Consider the following 14,414-nt stretch of genomic DNA (forward strand, 5'->3'; position numbering starts at 1 on the left):
ATTATTTCTATGACTATAATCAGAACATGATCCATGTTTTCAAGAACTAGAAGGGACTGCAGAAAGTAAAAATCTTTTAAGTTTGTTGCAGCATCATTGGAGTATAGTTTTTTTTCTCATTTTGTTTTCTGCCAATGTTGTAGTATAAATATATTAGCATATTGTGTGAGTTGAACTTCATATAAAGAAGGCTGCTATGATTTCTTTCTTCAAAGGCATTACTACAGCTGCCATTTGTGTTTATCCTGCTCGGGTATGTGATGCTGTAAAAGCACTGAAGGCTGCAGGCTGTGATATCCCTGTGGCATCAGGTAAGATTTATTGTGGCTTTTGTTGTTATTTTTCAACATGTTTCCACTTGTAAAATGTTGATGCCATGGAGTATTATATATTATCTTAATTTATATTAATTTAAATTAATTTCATATATATAATTAGTTATATTGATTCATGATTTTAGTATTTTTAGTTATTTATTAAAGAGCAGACATTAAGGTCTACAAATAAGGACCTACATCACCACGCTTAAGAAAACTAAATTGTGGTCAGGTCAAAAAAAATCATAATGTGCAATACAATTTTATAAACACAAATGTATGTGTATGTATTCTGTTATATATATATGGAAAATATAGAAGTAAACATGTAGAAGGTACTGTTGTAACTCTGAGAAGTGAATTATTTATTTTGTGAATGTCAGTGACACTCAGCTGTATGCATCATTACAGTGATGTAATTGCATTGGGTCTCAAAGGGTGCAGAGGAGACAACAGTGTTGATAAGGTAAAGAATGACTCTTAGAGAACTCATATTTATAAAGTCACAAAAGCGTCATCAGAGGACTGAAAGGGGTTTGCAATGTTGGGTCCAAAAGTAGGACAAAGAAGGTGCTGTGGGAGTGGAAGCGGTAGGGGCAATTCAGAGTCAGACGGCACTGGGCTTATAAACTGGGCTTGTTGTGGCTACACTCTGATGATGGAATGGCCATGAAAAGTTTTAAGCAGAGGAGTGGCATGATTAGCTTCATGGTGTAGTGAGTTAGCTGTGGTAGGGGTAAGCTAGAAAGGGCCAAAATGAAGTTAGAGAGACTCACCACAGTCAATGTGGGAGAGGATGAGAACCTTCCGAAACCCAGAGGATACAGAAAAGAGGGCACATGCAGGAATTAACTGATTTAAGGTAGACTTAGCAGGATTAAGCAGGTACCAGGAAGAGGAAATTCTTAAAAGCTTCAGTTTAGTGTGTGTGTATGTGTGTCTGTGTCTGTGTGTCTGTACAGTTGACTGCATGGGATGGATGGATAGGCAGATATAAAATTAGATTCTAGTTTTAAAAGACATCAGAAAAATATCCTGATACTTTAAAAAAGCAGTCTATAAACTGCAAGTTAGAGGCTAGTCTCAGCAATTTAGCAAGACCCTTAGCAACTTAGGGAGTCCTCCTCTCAGAATAAAAAATAAAAAGGCCTGGGGATGTAGCTCAATGGTAAAGCACCCCTGGGTTCAGTTTCTGGTACCAAAAACCAAAAACCTAGCAGTCTATAAGATCATTAATTTATTTTAGGAGAAAAGCATCAAACGAAACACAGTGTACTGTATTTATGTACAACGTGTTTATGAGGATTCCCAAAGTATTTGGAAGCTATACCTTTATTGACCTTATTTTTTCATCAACCTCAGTCCAATTTTTTCCTTTATTCAACGGGGAGATGTGCTTCCCTGTAAGGTAGCTGACCCAAGGAATTTAATAACACCAAGGGAAGACAATAGGTCATCTTTATAAACAGGGACGGAGTAAATGATGAGCATATAAAAAAGGTTAAAAACTTTTCAAAAGTATAGATGTATTTTTATTTTCCTCTTACTCGTTCTTGACCCTCCTCTTGCCAGCTCTGTCCTGCCCCAATTCTGTGGACTGGTTAGGTATTTTTCTCTCCTGTATCCCTTTTCCCTTTTTTCTCATTTGGCTATTTCCTCCTTCCCTCCCTGCCTCTTTTTCTTTTCAGTGGGAGGAACCTGTGTTACAATCTGGTTATTACAGCTAAAGATGTTCATTTGTAAGTGAGTAAATCAAGAGTAAATAGAGATAGACAACTTGATCCAGAGTAGGATCCAGAATTAACTAGTGTTGGTTAAAACAAGGCTACACCTACTATGTTATGATGATCACTGTGATAACATGTTTTCCTTCTCTCTTCTTTCTTTCCTTTTGTACTAATGTTAAACTCGGGGGTTTTCCCACTGGGTCATAGCCACGGTCCCAGCTCTTTTACTTTTTTTTGGTGGGGGTACTAGGATTGAACTCAAGGGCACTCAGCCACTGAGCCACATCCCCATTTTTTAATATAAGGTCTCACTGAGTTGCTTAGTGCTAAGGCTGGCTTTGAACTCTCGATCCTCCTGTCTCAGCCTCCTGAGCCACTGGGCTTACAGGTATCCACCATGACCTCTGGACCAGCCCTTTACTTTGAGAGGGTCTTCTTGCGAAGTTGCTAGGCTGACCTTGAACTTTTGTTCCTTCTGCCTCAGCCTGGGTTGCTGGGATTTATCTTTAAGGATTCACTCTCAGTTGCTTGTTACTTAGTGTGCACCCTCATACGCATCTCTGCAACAGCTTAATTTTAGGTCTGCTAGAGAATATGATGTTAATATTTGTCCTGACACCAATACAACATGAAATAATGTTATTTCTTCATCCTTATGTATAATATAGGATGTTCTTAAGTGTCATTTATACTTTGTTTTCTTAATGCTGATTATTTTTTGGGGGGACATGAAACTTTTTGTTGAGCCTCTTACCAACTGAAATTTGTTTTTCTTCCCTCTCTTTTTTCCTTCCTTTCTTTTTAATTACTATTAGTGGCCACTGGCTTTCCAGCTGGGCAGACTCATTTAAAGACACGATTAGAAGAGATCCGATTAGCTGTGGAAGATGGAGCTTCAGAAATCGATGTGGTAATTGACAGGAGTTTGGTGCTAACAGGCCAGTGGGAAGGTAGGTATGTGTTCTTGCCTAAAAGAAGTCCTAAACCAGTGTGGTGGTGCATGCCTGTAACCCCAGTAACTTGGGAGGCTGAGACAGGAGGATTGAAAGTTTGAGGTCCACCACAGCAACTTAGTGAGGCCCTAAGTAACTTAGTGAGACCCTGTCTCAGAATTAAAAAAAAAAAAAAAGGGCTGGGATTGTGGCTCAGTGGTAAACCACTCCTGGGTTCAAACCATAGTACCAAAAAAAAAAAAAAAAGAAGGATAAAGTGCAGGGGGTGTCCTAGTTTTCTTCCCTTTGGAAAAAAACAAGGTGGGGATCTGGTAAGACAGCATGTTTTGTAGATCATTGTTCTTAGTTACAAGTCTCTAGATTGAGGGTAAATTTAGGAGAAAACATGGCTAAGATTGCTTGTCCTTATATCATTTATAAATCTAGGTAGATGCCAATCTGCATGAACTTTTTATATTCGTTTGGAATATTATAATTAGATTAATAGTTATTTTCACATAGTAGATTAATGCACTTAAAATTTTTTTATTTTACTAATATGTTTTTCTTATAGAAAGAGTAGTTACTACTATTCTGTACTGTTTTGCTGCTCAATACATGAATCACTTCAGGCAGGTTTTTTTATGAAAATTTATTTTAATATGTTGGTGGAAATCTCATTTTTTATCCTAATCTTTGTGGACTTTGAGGATGTGGGATTATGAATAAGTGTACTAAATCTGTCTTTACTCCTAATATTCTGTTTTTTAAAAACTTTTTATTTGTTCTTTTTAGTTATACATGACAGTAGAGTATATTTTGATACATTATACATACATAGAGCATAGCTTCTCATTCTTGTGGTTTTATACATGGTGTGGAGTTACACTGGTGGTATATTCATATATGAACATAGGAAAGTTATGTCCAATTCATTGTACTGTCTTTCCTATTCCCATCCCCCCACTTCCCTTCATTTGCCTGTGTCTAATCCAAAGTACTTCTGTTCTTCCCTCCCCTGCCCTTTATTGTGTGTTAGCATCTGCATATGAGAGAGAACATTAGGCCTTTGGTTTTTTGGGATTAGCGTATTTCACTTAGCATGATAGTCTCCAGTTCTTTCCATTTCCTGGCAAATGCCATAATTTCATTCTTCATACACATGGAATGAATATATTTTCATCTTTATCTTTAAGGATTCACTCTCAGATTGCAATAAGACATTGTCCATTTTAGTAACAAGATACTATTTTTATAATTAGACATTAAAGAATCAAATAGATTTTAACTATCTTAAATATATTTGTATACTAAAAGGAGACATCAGTAACTAAAGTACAGTTCTCCCTGAAAAAGTCATCATAACAAGTAATTTAACCAAAATCTTTTAATGAAACCACAAATTAAAGCCAGAATGAGGCCAGGTATGGTGGCACATTCCTGTTATCTCAGGGACTTAAGGAGAGGCTGAGACAGGTGTTGCAAGTTCAAGGCCAGCCTTGGCAACTTAGCAAGACCTGTCTCTCCTTTTAAAAAATTAAAAGGACTAGTAATGTAACTCAGAGCACCACTGGTTTTAATCTCCAGTACTGCACACATACACAAAAGTGAGGAAGAGATTTTTTGTTTAGATGTGTATATGTAAGGTAAAAGCTAAGTTTTGTTCTAATTATGGAAGTTCTACCCACTCACTGTAATGAACAGAAATTCCACATTGTAGTAAAGGACATGGAAGTTGTCCATACTCTCACTCCCTGGAAATCATCCTGACAGTACTGCAGTGTGACTTTCAAGACCTTTTTCTCTTTATATGAACACACATGCTACCCCAACCCTTTAAAAAAGTTTAAATGATACCTATAATGTTTATCTTCTTAACCTACTTATTGAACTTGCCAGCATTTCTTGGATATCTTCTTGTGACTTTTTCTCTCCAGCTCTGTAGTAGGCCTCCTTTATTCATGGGGGATATCTTCCAAGACCTGCAGTGGATGCCCGAAATCACAGATGGTACTGAGCCCTATACATATGATATTTTTTCCTCTACATACACAACTATGATTACCTTTAATTTATAAATTAGGAACAGTAAGAGATTAATAGCAGTAATAATGAAATAACACAATTATAACAATATACTGCAATAAAAATTGTGTGAATGTTGTCTTTCTCTTAAAATATCTCATTGTGCTGTATTCACCCTTCTTTTTGTGGTGATTTGAGATGAAAAGACACCTATGAGATGAGATGAGATGTAGGCATTGCAATATAGTATTAGGGCTAAAGGCTTTCTGAACACAAGTACTTCAGTATAGCAAGAGTTGACTGAAATGATGACTGAAATGGCTGCTGAGTGACTAGGAGAAGGTGGCATATATAGTATGAATATGCTGGAAAAAAGGATGATCCACATTCCAGGCAGGACAGCGTGGGACAGCATAAGATTTTATTACCCTACTCAGAATGGGGTACAATTTATAACTTAAGAATTGTTTTTTCTCTACTTCTCCTTTTAGTATTTTTGTACCACAGTTGACTCCAGGTAATAGAAACTGAAGAAAATAAGACAACTGATTAGAGTTGTCTTACAGCTCTATTACAGTTTGGATGTGAGGTATTCCTCCAAAAGCTCACATGTGAGACAATGCAACAAGGTTCAGAGGAGAAATGATTGGATGGTGAGAGTCTTAACCCAATCAGTGAATTAATCCCTGATGGGATTGTTAACTAGAGGCAGGTGGAGTGTGGCTGGAGGAAGTGATTAATTGGGGGTGTGGCTATATTTTGTATATGGAGCTGGATCTCTGTTTCATGATCACGATGTTTCCCTTTGCCACACTATTCTACCACTATCTTCTTCCCCACCTCGAGCCCTGAGGAATGGAGCTAGCCTTCTTCTGGACTAAGACCTCTGAAACCGTGAGTCCTCAAATAAACTTTTCCTCCCCTACAGTTGTGCTGGTCAGATCCTTTAGTCACAGCAGTGAAAAAGCTGACTAACCCAAGGGGGACTACAGTATTTATCTTCAAACTCTTTATCTATCTGTTAAGCCTAATTTCATCTTTTATCAATTATGAATTGCTTTTGATTAGGATGCAGCAAAGATTTAGGTAGAAGTTTAATTGCTCAAGTATTTATTCTCTTATATGAAGTTCAGAGGGGAGGTAGTTCCAGGGTGTTGTGGCAGCCACACAAATTTCTTGGAGACCCAGGCTACTTTCATCTTCTGTTTCCCAAACACCTGATATCTGCTGTCTTACCAAGGACACTTCATTGTCTTAGATAGTCTCTGAAGTTATTTACATACTCTTCTTAGATGGCAGGAAAGAAGTCTTGTTCCTTCCAAAAGTCTTATACAACTCTTGCTTATTGTATCCTCTTGGCTTGAAACTGAGTTAAGTGGCCGCAATGATTGGCTGCAGTTGAAGCTGGGAGATGGGGTTTTTAGCTTGGACTATTAGCAGCAATCCCATATATTTCCATTTCCTACCTCTCCCCCCATCTATACTTGTCAACAATTTTAACCCTCGCCAGCTTTAAATTTTCCACAGTTCACAAATAACTTTTCACTCTTTTAATTCATGTTGCTTTGCTTATTATTGTTCATGTGTGTTTTGGGCAATTGTAATTATCCTGAAAAGATTAATTTTAAGTAGATATTTCTGTCCTTATGTATTAATTCTGCTTATCTGCTTTTAGTCACAGATTTCAGTTAAGATTTAAGGCTTAAGTAAGAGGAAAAAGTGAGTACACGTAATATTTAAAACAAATCTGGGGGCTGGGGATGTGGCTCAAGCGGTAGCGCGCTCGCCTGGCATGCGTGCGGCCCGGGTTCGATCCTCAACACCACATACAAACAAAGATGTTGTGTCCGCCAAATACTAAAAAATAAATATTAAAAAAAAATATTTAAAACAAATCTGGAAATAAACTACATGAATTAGTTGGATAAAAACCTCTTTGTCCTTTATGTCTTTTTCTTCAGCAGGTATAGATATAGATGTACAGCTTATATTATAACTAGTGCTGTTCTCTCTCAAATACTACTAATTGGAATATAAAAATACAATAGGAGATGGATTTTGATGTAATTGGCTATTCCTTAACGAACTAGGGTGGTTGTTTTTAAAGAACTGATAATTTCCCAATAATAGACATTCACACAAAATATAATAACACATCTGTGTCCTAGACCATACTTTTCTATTAACTTTTTCTTATAGTGCTAATAACCTCTTGACCCAAAACAAATTGAAAAGAAACATTTAATACTAGAAATTTATTTCTAAATAGAAACCTGCAGTGACTTAGGACTTTTTTTACTTCTGTATTTTGTTTTAATTTTGATTCTCAACTTAATTACATAGTATATTTTTTACTGCCATGTTTTAATATCACATGTTTCCTAGAGTTAATGTTTTGGAATGTGCTGATGGAAATGCTTATCTATTACATTTTCAAATCTAGGTGCACTGAGATTTGTAGGATACTTTGTAAAGTGCAATAAAAAGAATCCACTTTTTAGATCTAGCCATTCAGAGTGCATCCTGACCATTTCTCATGGTTAGGCCCATTCCAGTGGAGGATGTGAGCTGAGAGAGGAGACTGGAGAGGGACTTGTATTCCTCTTTTTGCATTCTGCTTGGCAACCATTCAACATCTCTACTTTGCTCTTCTATGACCTTGCAGCTTCTTCATTGTTAGCATATGACCTCCCCGCTGCTTCTCCGAGGCCACAGACATCTTCAAACAGCATCTTCTTAGGGCTCTTGCTTCTGGTTTGCTTTCCTTTGCTTCCTTTTTTCCTCTTTCCTCCTAAAACAGTACTTTCACAGTGCTGTGGCTCTTGTGTCCTTCTGCAGAGGCCCTACTCCATGTATTGTACATCATTTCTTTTCTGTATATTTAACCTTTCTATTCTAGCTCATTCTCTCAAACATTTAAGCACACTTAAGGTTTTCTTACACATTTAAAAAAACAAAACAAACAAACAAAAACCCTCACATGCCAACATCCCCTTTGTCCTCAGCTAAACTTGACTTTCTTTTTTTCGTCTTTATAACTGAAAATCTTTTTTCTTTTCTCTTTTTGTGGTGCTGGGCTCAAACCCAGGGCCTGTGCCTGTTACGTAAGCACTCTACCACTGAGCTACAGCCTAATCTTTAGGACTGAAATTGTTGAAAGAGTCCTATTTCTTTGTTTTGAAAACTTCTAATCAAGATAATAATGACCTTTCATTTAACTGTGCCCAGTGAATTCTCCTTGGTTGTTGACTTAGCTTTATTCAGCAGTTTGCAACAGTGGACTCTCTCTTCCTTCTGGAAACACCATCATGGCTTTGTGACTTTATATCCTGAGATTCTCCTTTATGTTTCTCACTGGGTTGAAAGCTCCTCCACCTCCTCTATCATCCCTGCAATGTTCTGTCCCAGCACAACCTCTTCTTAGACTCTGCACACTCTCTTAGAAAGCTGATTTGAGTTATGTTCCCTATAACAAAGGCTGACAGACCTCTGAGCACTAGAATCTGGGTCCGTCTGACTTCGAACTCATATTCCATTTTTTCACTAAACCATGTTGCTTTTCATCCATTGTTGCTATAAATGTACACATTCAAAATTAGTGAATCCTGTTAAGAATCTCTTTTAGAGAGAAATCTATTAAAGTATTTATATTACCCTACTTTTTTTTGAGAGAGAGAGAGAGAGAATTTTTTAATATTTATTTTTTAGTTTTCAGCAGACACAACATCTTTATTTGTATGTGGTACTGAGGATCGAACCCAGCGCCGGGTGCATGCCAGGTGAGCATGCTACTGCTTGATCCACATCCCCAGCCCCTCCCTACTTTGTTAATGATTTCTATTCAATAAAGTTTAAAGTTTTCTGATTATTTAGAATTAGTTTGTCAGTAATTTTCATATTATCTGGGATTATAATGATGCTTTCAGGAGCTACTGAAATCCTTGAGGTGATTTGCCACAAAGCTGACAGTCCAGACTGCTGTGTTTTTCGGTATATAGACCTTTTTAGTTGATATTGTTCTGGTCCTTTTAGTCTGGTCATTTGCAATTCAGCTTTTTCCTGGTGGGTCATATTAAGTTTGCTATCACATGCTTCCTTTTCTGACAGTACTTCTCTCACTTCTCTCCATCTGAAGGTAGACATGTACACATATAATTTGGACGGTGATTTTAACTGGATACACTGTGGGGTGTATTGATGGTTCTCAGAATCATTAGACAAACATTTTCTGAGTACTTTACCCAGCTCTTCCTCTCACAGAATCTCTCCACTGCTGGGTGCATCTGCAAAATCAGAATTAAGAGTTGGATGTGAGCGAGGAACAGGCTAGACTGTGCAGACTGTGAGTTGTGGCATTTTCATTGAGTGTTACTCAGTTTCATTGAATGTTAATTTCAGTGAGTGTTATTCCTATGACTGGTATGTGTAATACCATGTGTCTTTATGGTAATGTTGAAGTTGGCATCTATGTTACATTTCTCAAACGTTCTTTGAAGAGAGCATTTGCCAGAAAGATTTGTCATCACATAAACCTTATTGAGTAGGTTTTGAAAATTACCTACATTCTATAGTGTGTAAATACATAGAGGTGGTTTTCCACTTTTTAAAATGACCTTTCTGTGCTGCATATATGTACCTAATATATTTACCAATAACATGGAAATGCTATTAATTCAGACCTTACTCAGGAATCTTGTTCTTTGAGCTCAGGACCTAACCTCGATTTGGCATACCCATTCCACACTGGAGCACCAGCAGACCTGTTTAAGACCATCTGTGTATAGATGTATACATCCAAAATTAGTGAATTCTGTTAAAAATCTCTTTTAGAGAGAATCTATTTAAGTATTTATATTTCCCATCTTTGTTAATAATTTCTATGAGACCATCTGTGATATTTTCCCCCAAAGTACAATTAGCGTAGCAATTGAAAGTATTGTCTGTCTCCTGTACCCACAGCCTCCTGTGCTTTTCATCTCTTTCAGTTGCTCTTCCCTGAGTTGTTCTCTTAAACTTGATTTGTGGAGTATAAACCTCATAGCTCTCAAGAGTTTCAGGGTGAGAGAATGAAATTTCATGGCCAAGGCTATGATGTCTTTCATTTTCTTACTTGAAGTGGATCCTAAAAATGTTGAATCTGATCAATAATCTATTTTTCTTATTTGCTTATTTTTACACAAGAAGAATGATAGAACATCTCTGAAAAGAAATTATTTTCTTTCTTTTATAGAGCTGTTAATTATATTATTTCATCAGAAAAGCATTTCTAAATCTAATATACTTTTTAGGGAGGAATCACATAATCTATAATCTGTGGTTTCTTGGTATTGAGGGTTGTTTATAACAGAGAAATTCTGTAGATACTCATGGCAGCTCTGTGCTTTTATGGTTTTTGTTTTTATGCTATGATTCTTCAAAACTTCAAATACTATTGATAAAAGTGTGTGTGTTTTATTTCTTGTAGGTTTTTTTACTACCTGGTATTTTAGCCCATCTATTTTCATCTTACAAGTTTAATTAGTTGCTTTGATGGATGAAGCTGTGTTCTTGAATATTTTGTGACTTTTTTAGTACTAAAGGTGGCTGTACAATTTTATATTAAGTGTTTTACTGTACATATAATTATCTTAAGAGTTATTTTAAGGCTATTTTTGTGCAGTGTTGAACATCTTTCTGGTACTCAAAAATAATTGCTTAGATATGTTCATTAGCAATTATTTTTTTAACTGCTTTTGAATAGCATGAAATATAAAAAGAATTCCGCTTTCTGGCTTTTAGATGGATACATGGTTTCTAAGTATACAGATTCTTGCATAATATGCCATTCTACACATGCAGACTTTATTTACTATGGTTACTAGGTTGTCTACATCTGGAGTAGTGTTTTTCCAAAAAACTTAACGTATTCTCAGCTACTTCAAGATTAAGAATAGACTTTCCTTTTAGATGGAACCTGGAGAGAAACCCGGTAATTTTAGAGGGAAGTAAAATGCTATAGGTCCTGTTGGCAGCTGGGGGCAGTGTTGCAGAAGCTAGAGCCAGTTGCTAAACTATTGTGGAAGCTGAGGGAAAGGTTATCAGTGGGTGCTAAGTTAGATAGCAGCAAAAAGTTCTGGTGTTCACTGCATAGTAGGATGATTATAACTCTGTGTGTGTGTGTGTGTGTGTGTGTACATCTTTTTAAATGTTTCACTATAAAGAAATGACAAATGTTTGAGTAAATACATTTACCCTGATTTAAAAGCTTCTCAATGTATAATGTATTGAAAATGTATCAAAACAACACATGGTACAGCATTAATATGTATAATTGTTATGTTTTTATTTATCAGTTAAAAGTTAAATTGAAGAAACAAAACAGATGCAATATGACCTCCTTTGCTCCTATCCACTGCTTGGATCTATACTCTGATGCACACAGGCCTTTCCCAGTGAGGCCGAGTTTCCTTGACACCTGTCAGCAAACGCTCCACCAAGGCAGCCTTACTTGTTTTTCAACTGGGAATGCTGAACAGAGGTCATGTTATGACATCCACTTCTCATCAGTGTGACAGTAGTAGGAGGGATGTCGGGGGACAGGCAGGAGACGAGGCCTCTGCAAGTTTTGCCATGATATTGATTAAGCATCTGCAATGTAATATATCCTGGATTTCTAGGACACCCACTTTTCACTACTCCTGAAAACCTCATTATAAGTCAAAACATTTATTATCAGGTTTTTAATATAACATCACTATGCCAGCCAATTCTCTGGTGTACATGTTTTGTTAAGTTTTGCATTATTCTGACTAATTTACAGTTGAGTATTTGAATTCCATTTTCATTTGTCAGCCATCTTTTATATTCCAAATTAATATTTTTCTGGTATGTGGCAAGAATTGTTCTTTCTTTTCTTTTCTTTTTTTTTAATGGAGAATTTTCAGTTTTATAATGTTTGAATTTTTAACAACGAACATATATTACATGAGTATGTGAGCAGAAAATAGTAATAAAGACTCTATGGAATAGGGCCATGATATATGCAAAGGCTTAACTGAAAGGACTTTCTTGAAGTATTATTTATCATAGCAAAAATCTGGAATCTGAAGTATTTAATAATAGGAAAATGCTTGAATTAATTTTTATGTCAATGTGATAGCAGATTGTATAACTGATAAAAATTGTGCTATAGACCTATATTTATAAATATGGAAAGTACCTATGATATATTGAATGAAAAAAAAAACAGGTTACAAAATAATATCTCCCACATATAATCACGTTCTTTGAAACTTTAAGAACTGTAGAGTGGTTGATAGTCTCAATAGCCTTTCCATTTAAAAAAATGCTTAGATGCTAAACAAATTATAATAAACATGTCAAACATGTATATTTTGGTGTGGGGTGGGGTACTGGGACACTCACCACTGAGCCACATCCCCAGCCCTATTTTTTTTTTTTTTTTTTTTTTACTTTAGAGACAGGGTATCGCTGAGTTGCTTAGCACCTCGCTGTAGCTGAGGCTGGCTTTGAGCCTGCAATCCTCCTAATCTCAGCCTCCTGGGATTACATGTGTGTGCCACTGCCCCCGGCTTCAAACATGTATTTTTAATTTTTATTTTTGAGTAATTTTAAACTTACGGGAGACTCCAGTTTGCTCTTTATGCAGTCCTTTATTGTAGAAATCAACCTCATTTACCATTTCTGTCCTTTGCTTATTCTCTTTATTTGCATACACATATACACACAGTTTTTTTCGAACTGTTTAAAATTAAGTTTCAGACCTGTTGACCCTTACCCTTAAAATACTTGTATTTCCTAAAAAGAACTTGTACCAAGCCACAGCACACCATTAAGTACAAAGTCTTTGCTCAGATTTTGCAGATTGTTCCTGTGGTGTTCTTTATTAGGTCTAGGATCAGTTGTTAAATGTCTCTTTATTCTTCAGTCTGAAACAGTTCTCCGTCTTTCCTTGTCATTGAAGATTAAAGGCCTGTTATTTTGTAAAATATATCTCAGTTTGGATTTGTTTTGGGTTTTTCTCATTATTAGCTTCAAATTATTCATTTTTGACAGGAATCACACAGAAGTTTTGCTCTGTTCTTCTCAGTACATTATTTCAGGAGTCACAAAATGTTAATTTTTCCAGTTCTTAACAATTTTACTTTTTTATTTGGCTAGGATGATTTTTGCCAAGTTTTTAAATGTAAAATTAATAAGTATTTTGCATTTTAATAAGTAGTTAATACACATTATAAATGGAGATATTTTGAGACTATGTTAATATCTTGTTACTCACCTAGCTTTTATTCACTATTTTATCATCCATTGATAATTCTTCAGTTATTACTTTGATAGTTACCATATGGTGATTTGCTAATTTCATTATTTCATCTATACTTAGTTGGCATTTCCTTGTCTCTCTTCATTTTTTCCTTCTTCCTTCCTGCCTCCCGTCCTTCCTGTCTTCCTGACTCCCTCTTTTCTTCCTTCTCTCCCTTCCATTTGTAAGGATTCATATATTTCTATTTTACTTAATTGGTTATAATTCTTATATGATTGTTACTTATTTTGATACTCAGATTGTCCCTGATATGGCCAGTAGGAGCTGCTTCAAACTGGCTCCTGTGTGCTTTTGATGTTTCCATCATTCTTTGAGAACCTTCTTGCTTTATTGTAAAAGATGTTTCAGGCTTATCTTTGACTTTTTGTACCTCTATTATGGTTTAGATGTGGTGTCCCCCAAAAGCCCATGTGTGAGACAATGCAAGAAGGTTTGGAGGAGAAATTATTGGGTTATATCCTTAACCTAATCAGTGAATTAATCCCTGCTGGGATTAACTGAGTGGTAACTGGAGGCAGGTGCAGTGTGGCTGGAGAAAGTGGTTCATTGGGGTCATAGCTATGGGGTATATATTTTGTATCTGGAGAGCGGAGTCTCCCTCTGCTTTCTGATCATCATCTAAGCTGTTTCCCTCTGCCATACTCTTCCACCATGATGCTCAGCCTCACCTCGAGTCCTGAGGAATAGAGACAGCCTTCTATGAACTAAGACCTCTGAATTCATGAGCTCTCAAATAATTCTTTCTCTACAATTGTGCTGGTTGGGTCCTTTAGTCAGAGCTGTGAAAAAGCTGACTAAAACAACAGTCTTGGAGTTGGCCATTTCTCCAAGGAGCTCTTTTTCCTTTTATTGAAGAGTGTATTTAAAAACCAGGATCTGGATGCTAAGTTATTGAGATGTTCTTATTTCTAGACTCTCTTAGAGGATAGATCTAGGAAATCCACATGCAAAACACACACACACATACACACATGTAAACATATATACATCTATAGCTGTTTATTTATCCATTCATCCATCTATCCTTCTTTCATCTATCAGTCTCTCTCCCTATGGATTTATATTAGTACCTATGACTTCATTACTGACA

At 36.2% G+C, this 14,414-nt stretch overlaps 1 protein-coding gene across 1 annotated transcript in view; it reads left to right on the plus strand.

Annotated features, from left to right (window-relative positions):
- The window catches only part of Dera (deoxyribose-phosphate aldolase), a 113,819-nt gene that overhangs the window by 34,662 nt on the left and 64,743 nt on the right, over positions 1-14,414 (plus strand). The window contains exons 4-5 of the mRNA XM_046435912.2: positions 216-311; positions 2,860-2,994. Coding sequence (XP_046291868.1) covers positions 216-311; positions 2,860-2,994 — 231 coding nt within the window. The remainder of the gene's footprint in view (positions 1-215; positions 312-2,859; positions 2,995-14,414) is intronic.

The sequence above is a fragment of the Marmota monax genome, unplaced genomic scaffold (genome assembly GCF_021218885.2).
Source record: "Marmota monax isolate L192 unplaced genomic scaffold, Marmota_monax_Labrador192_F-V1.1 WCK01_AAM20220418_F8-fsc00012, whole genome shotgun sequence".
NCBI lineage: Eukaryota > Metazoa > Chordata > Mammalia > Rodentia > Sciuridae > Marmota > Marmota monax.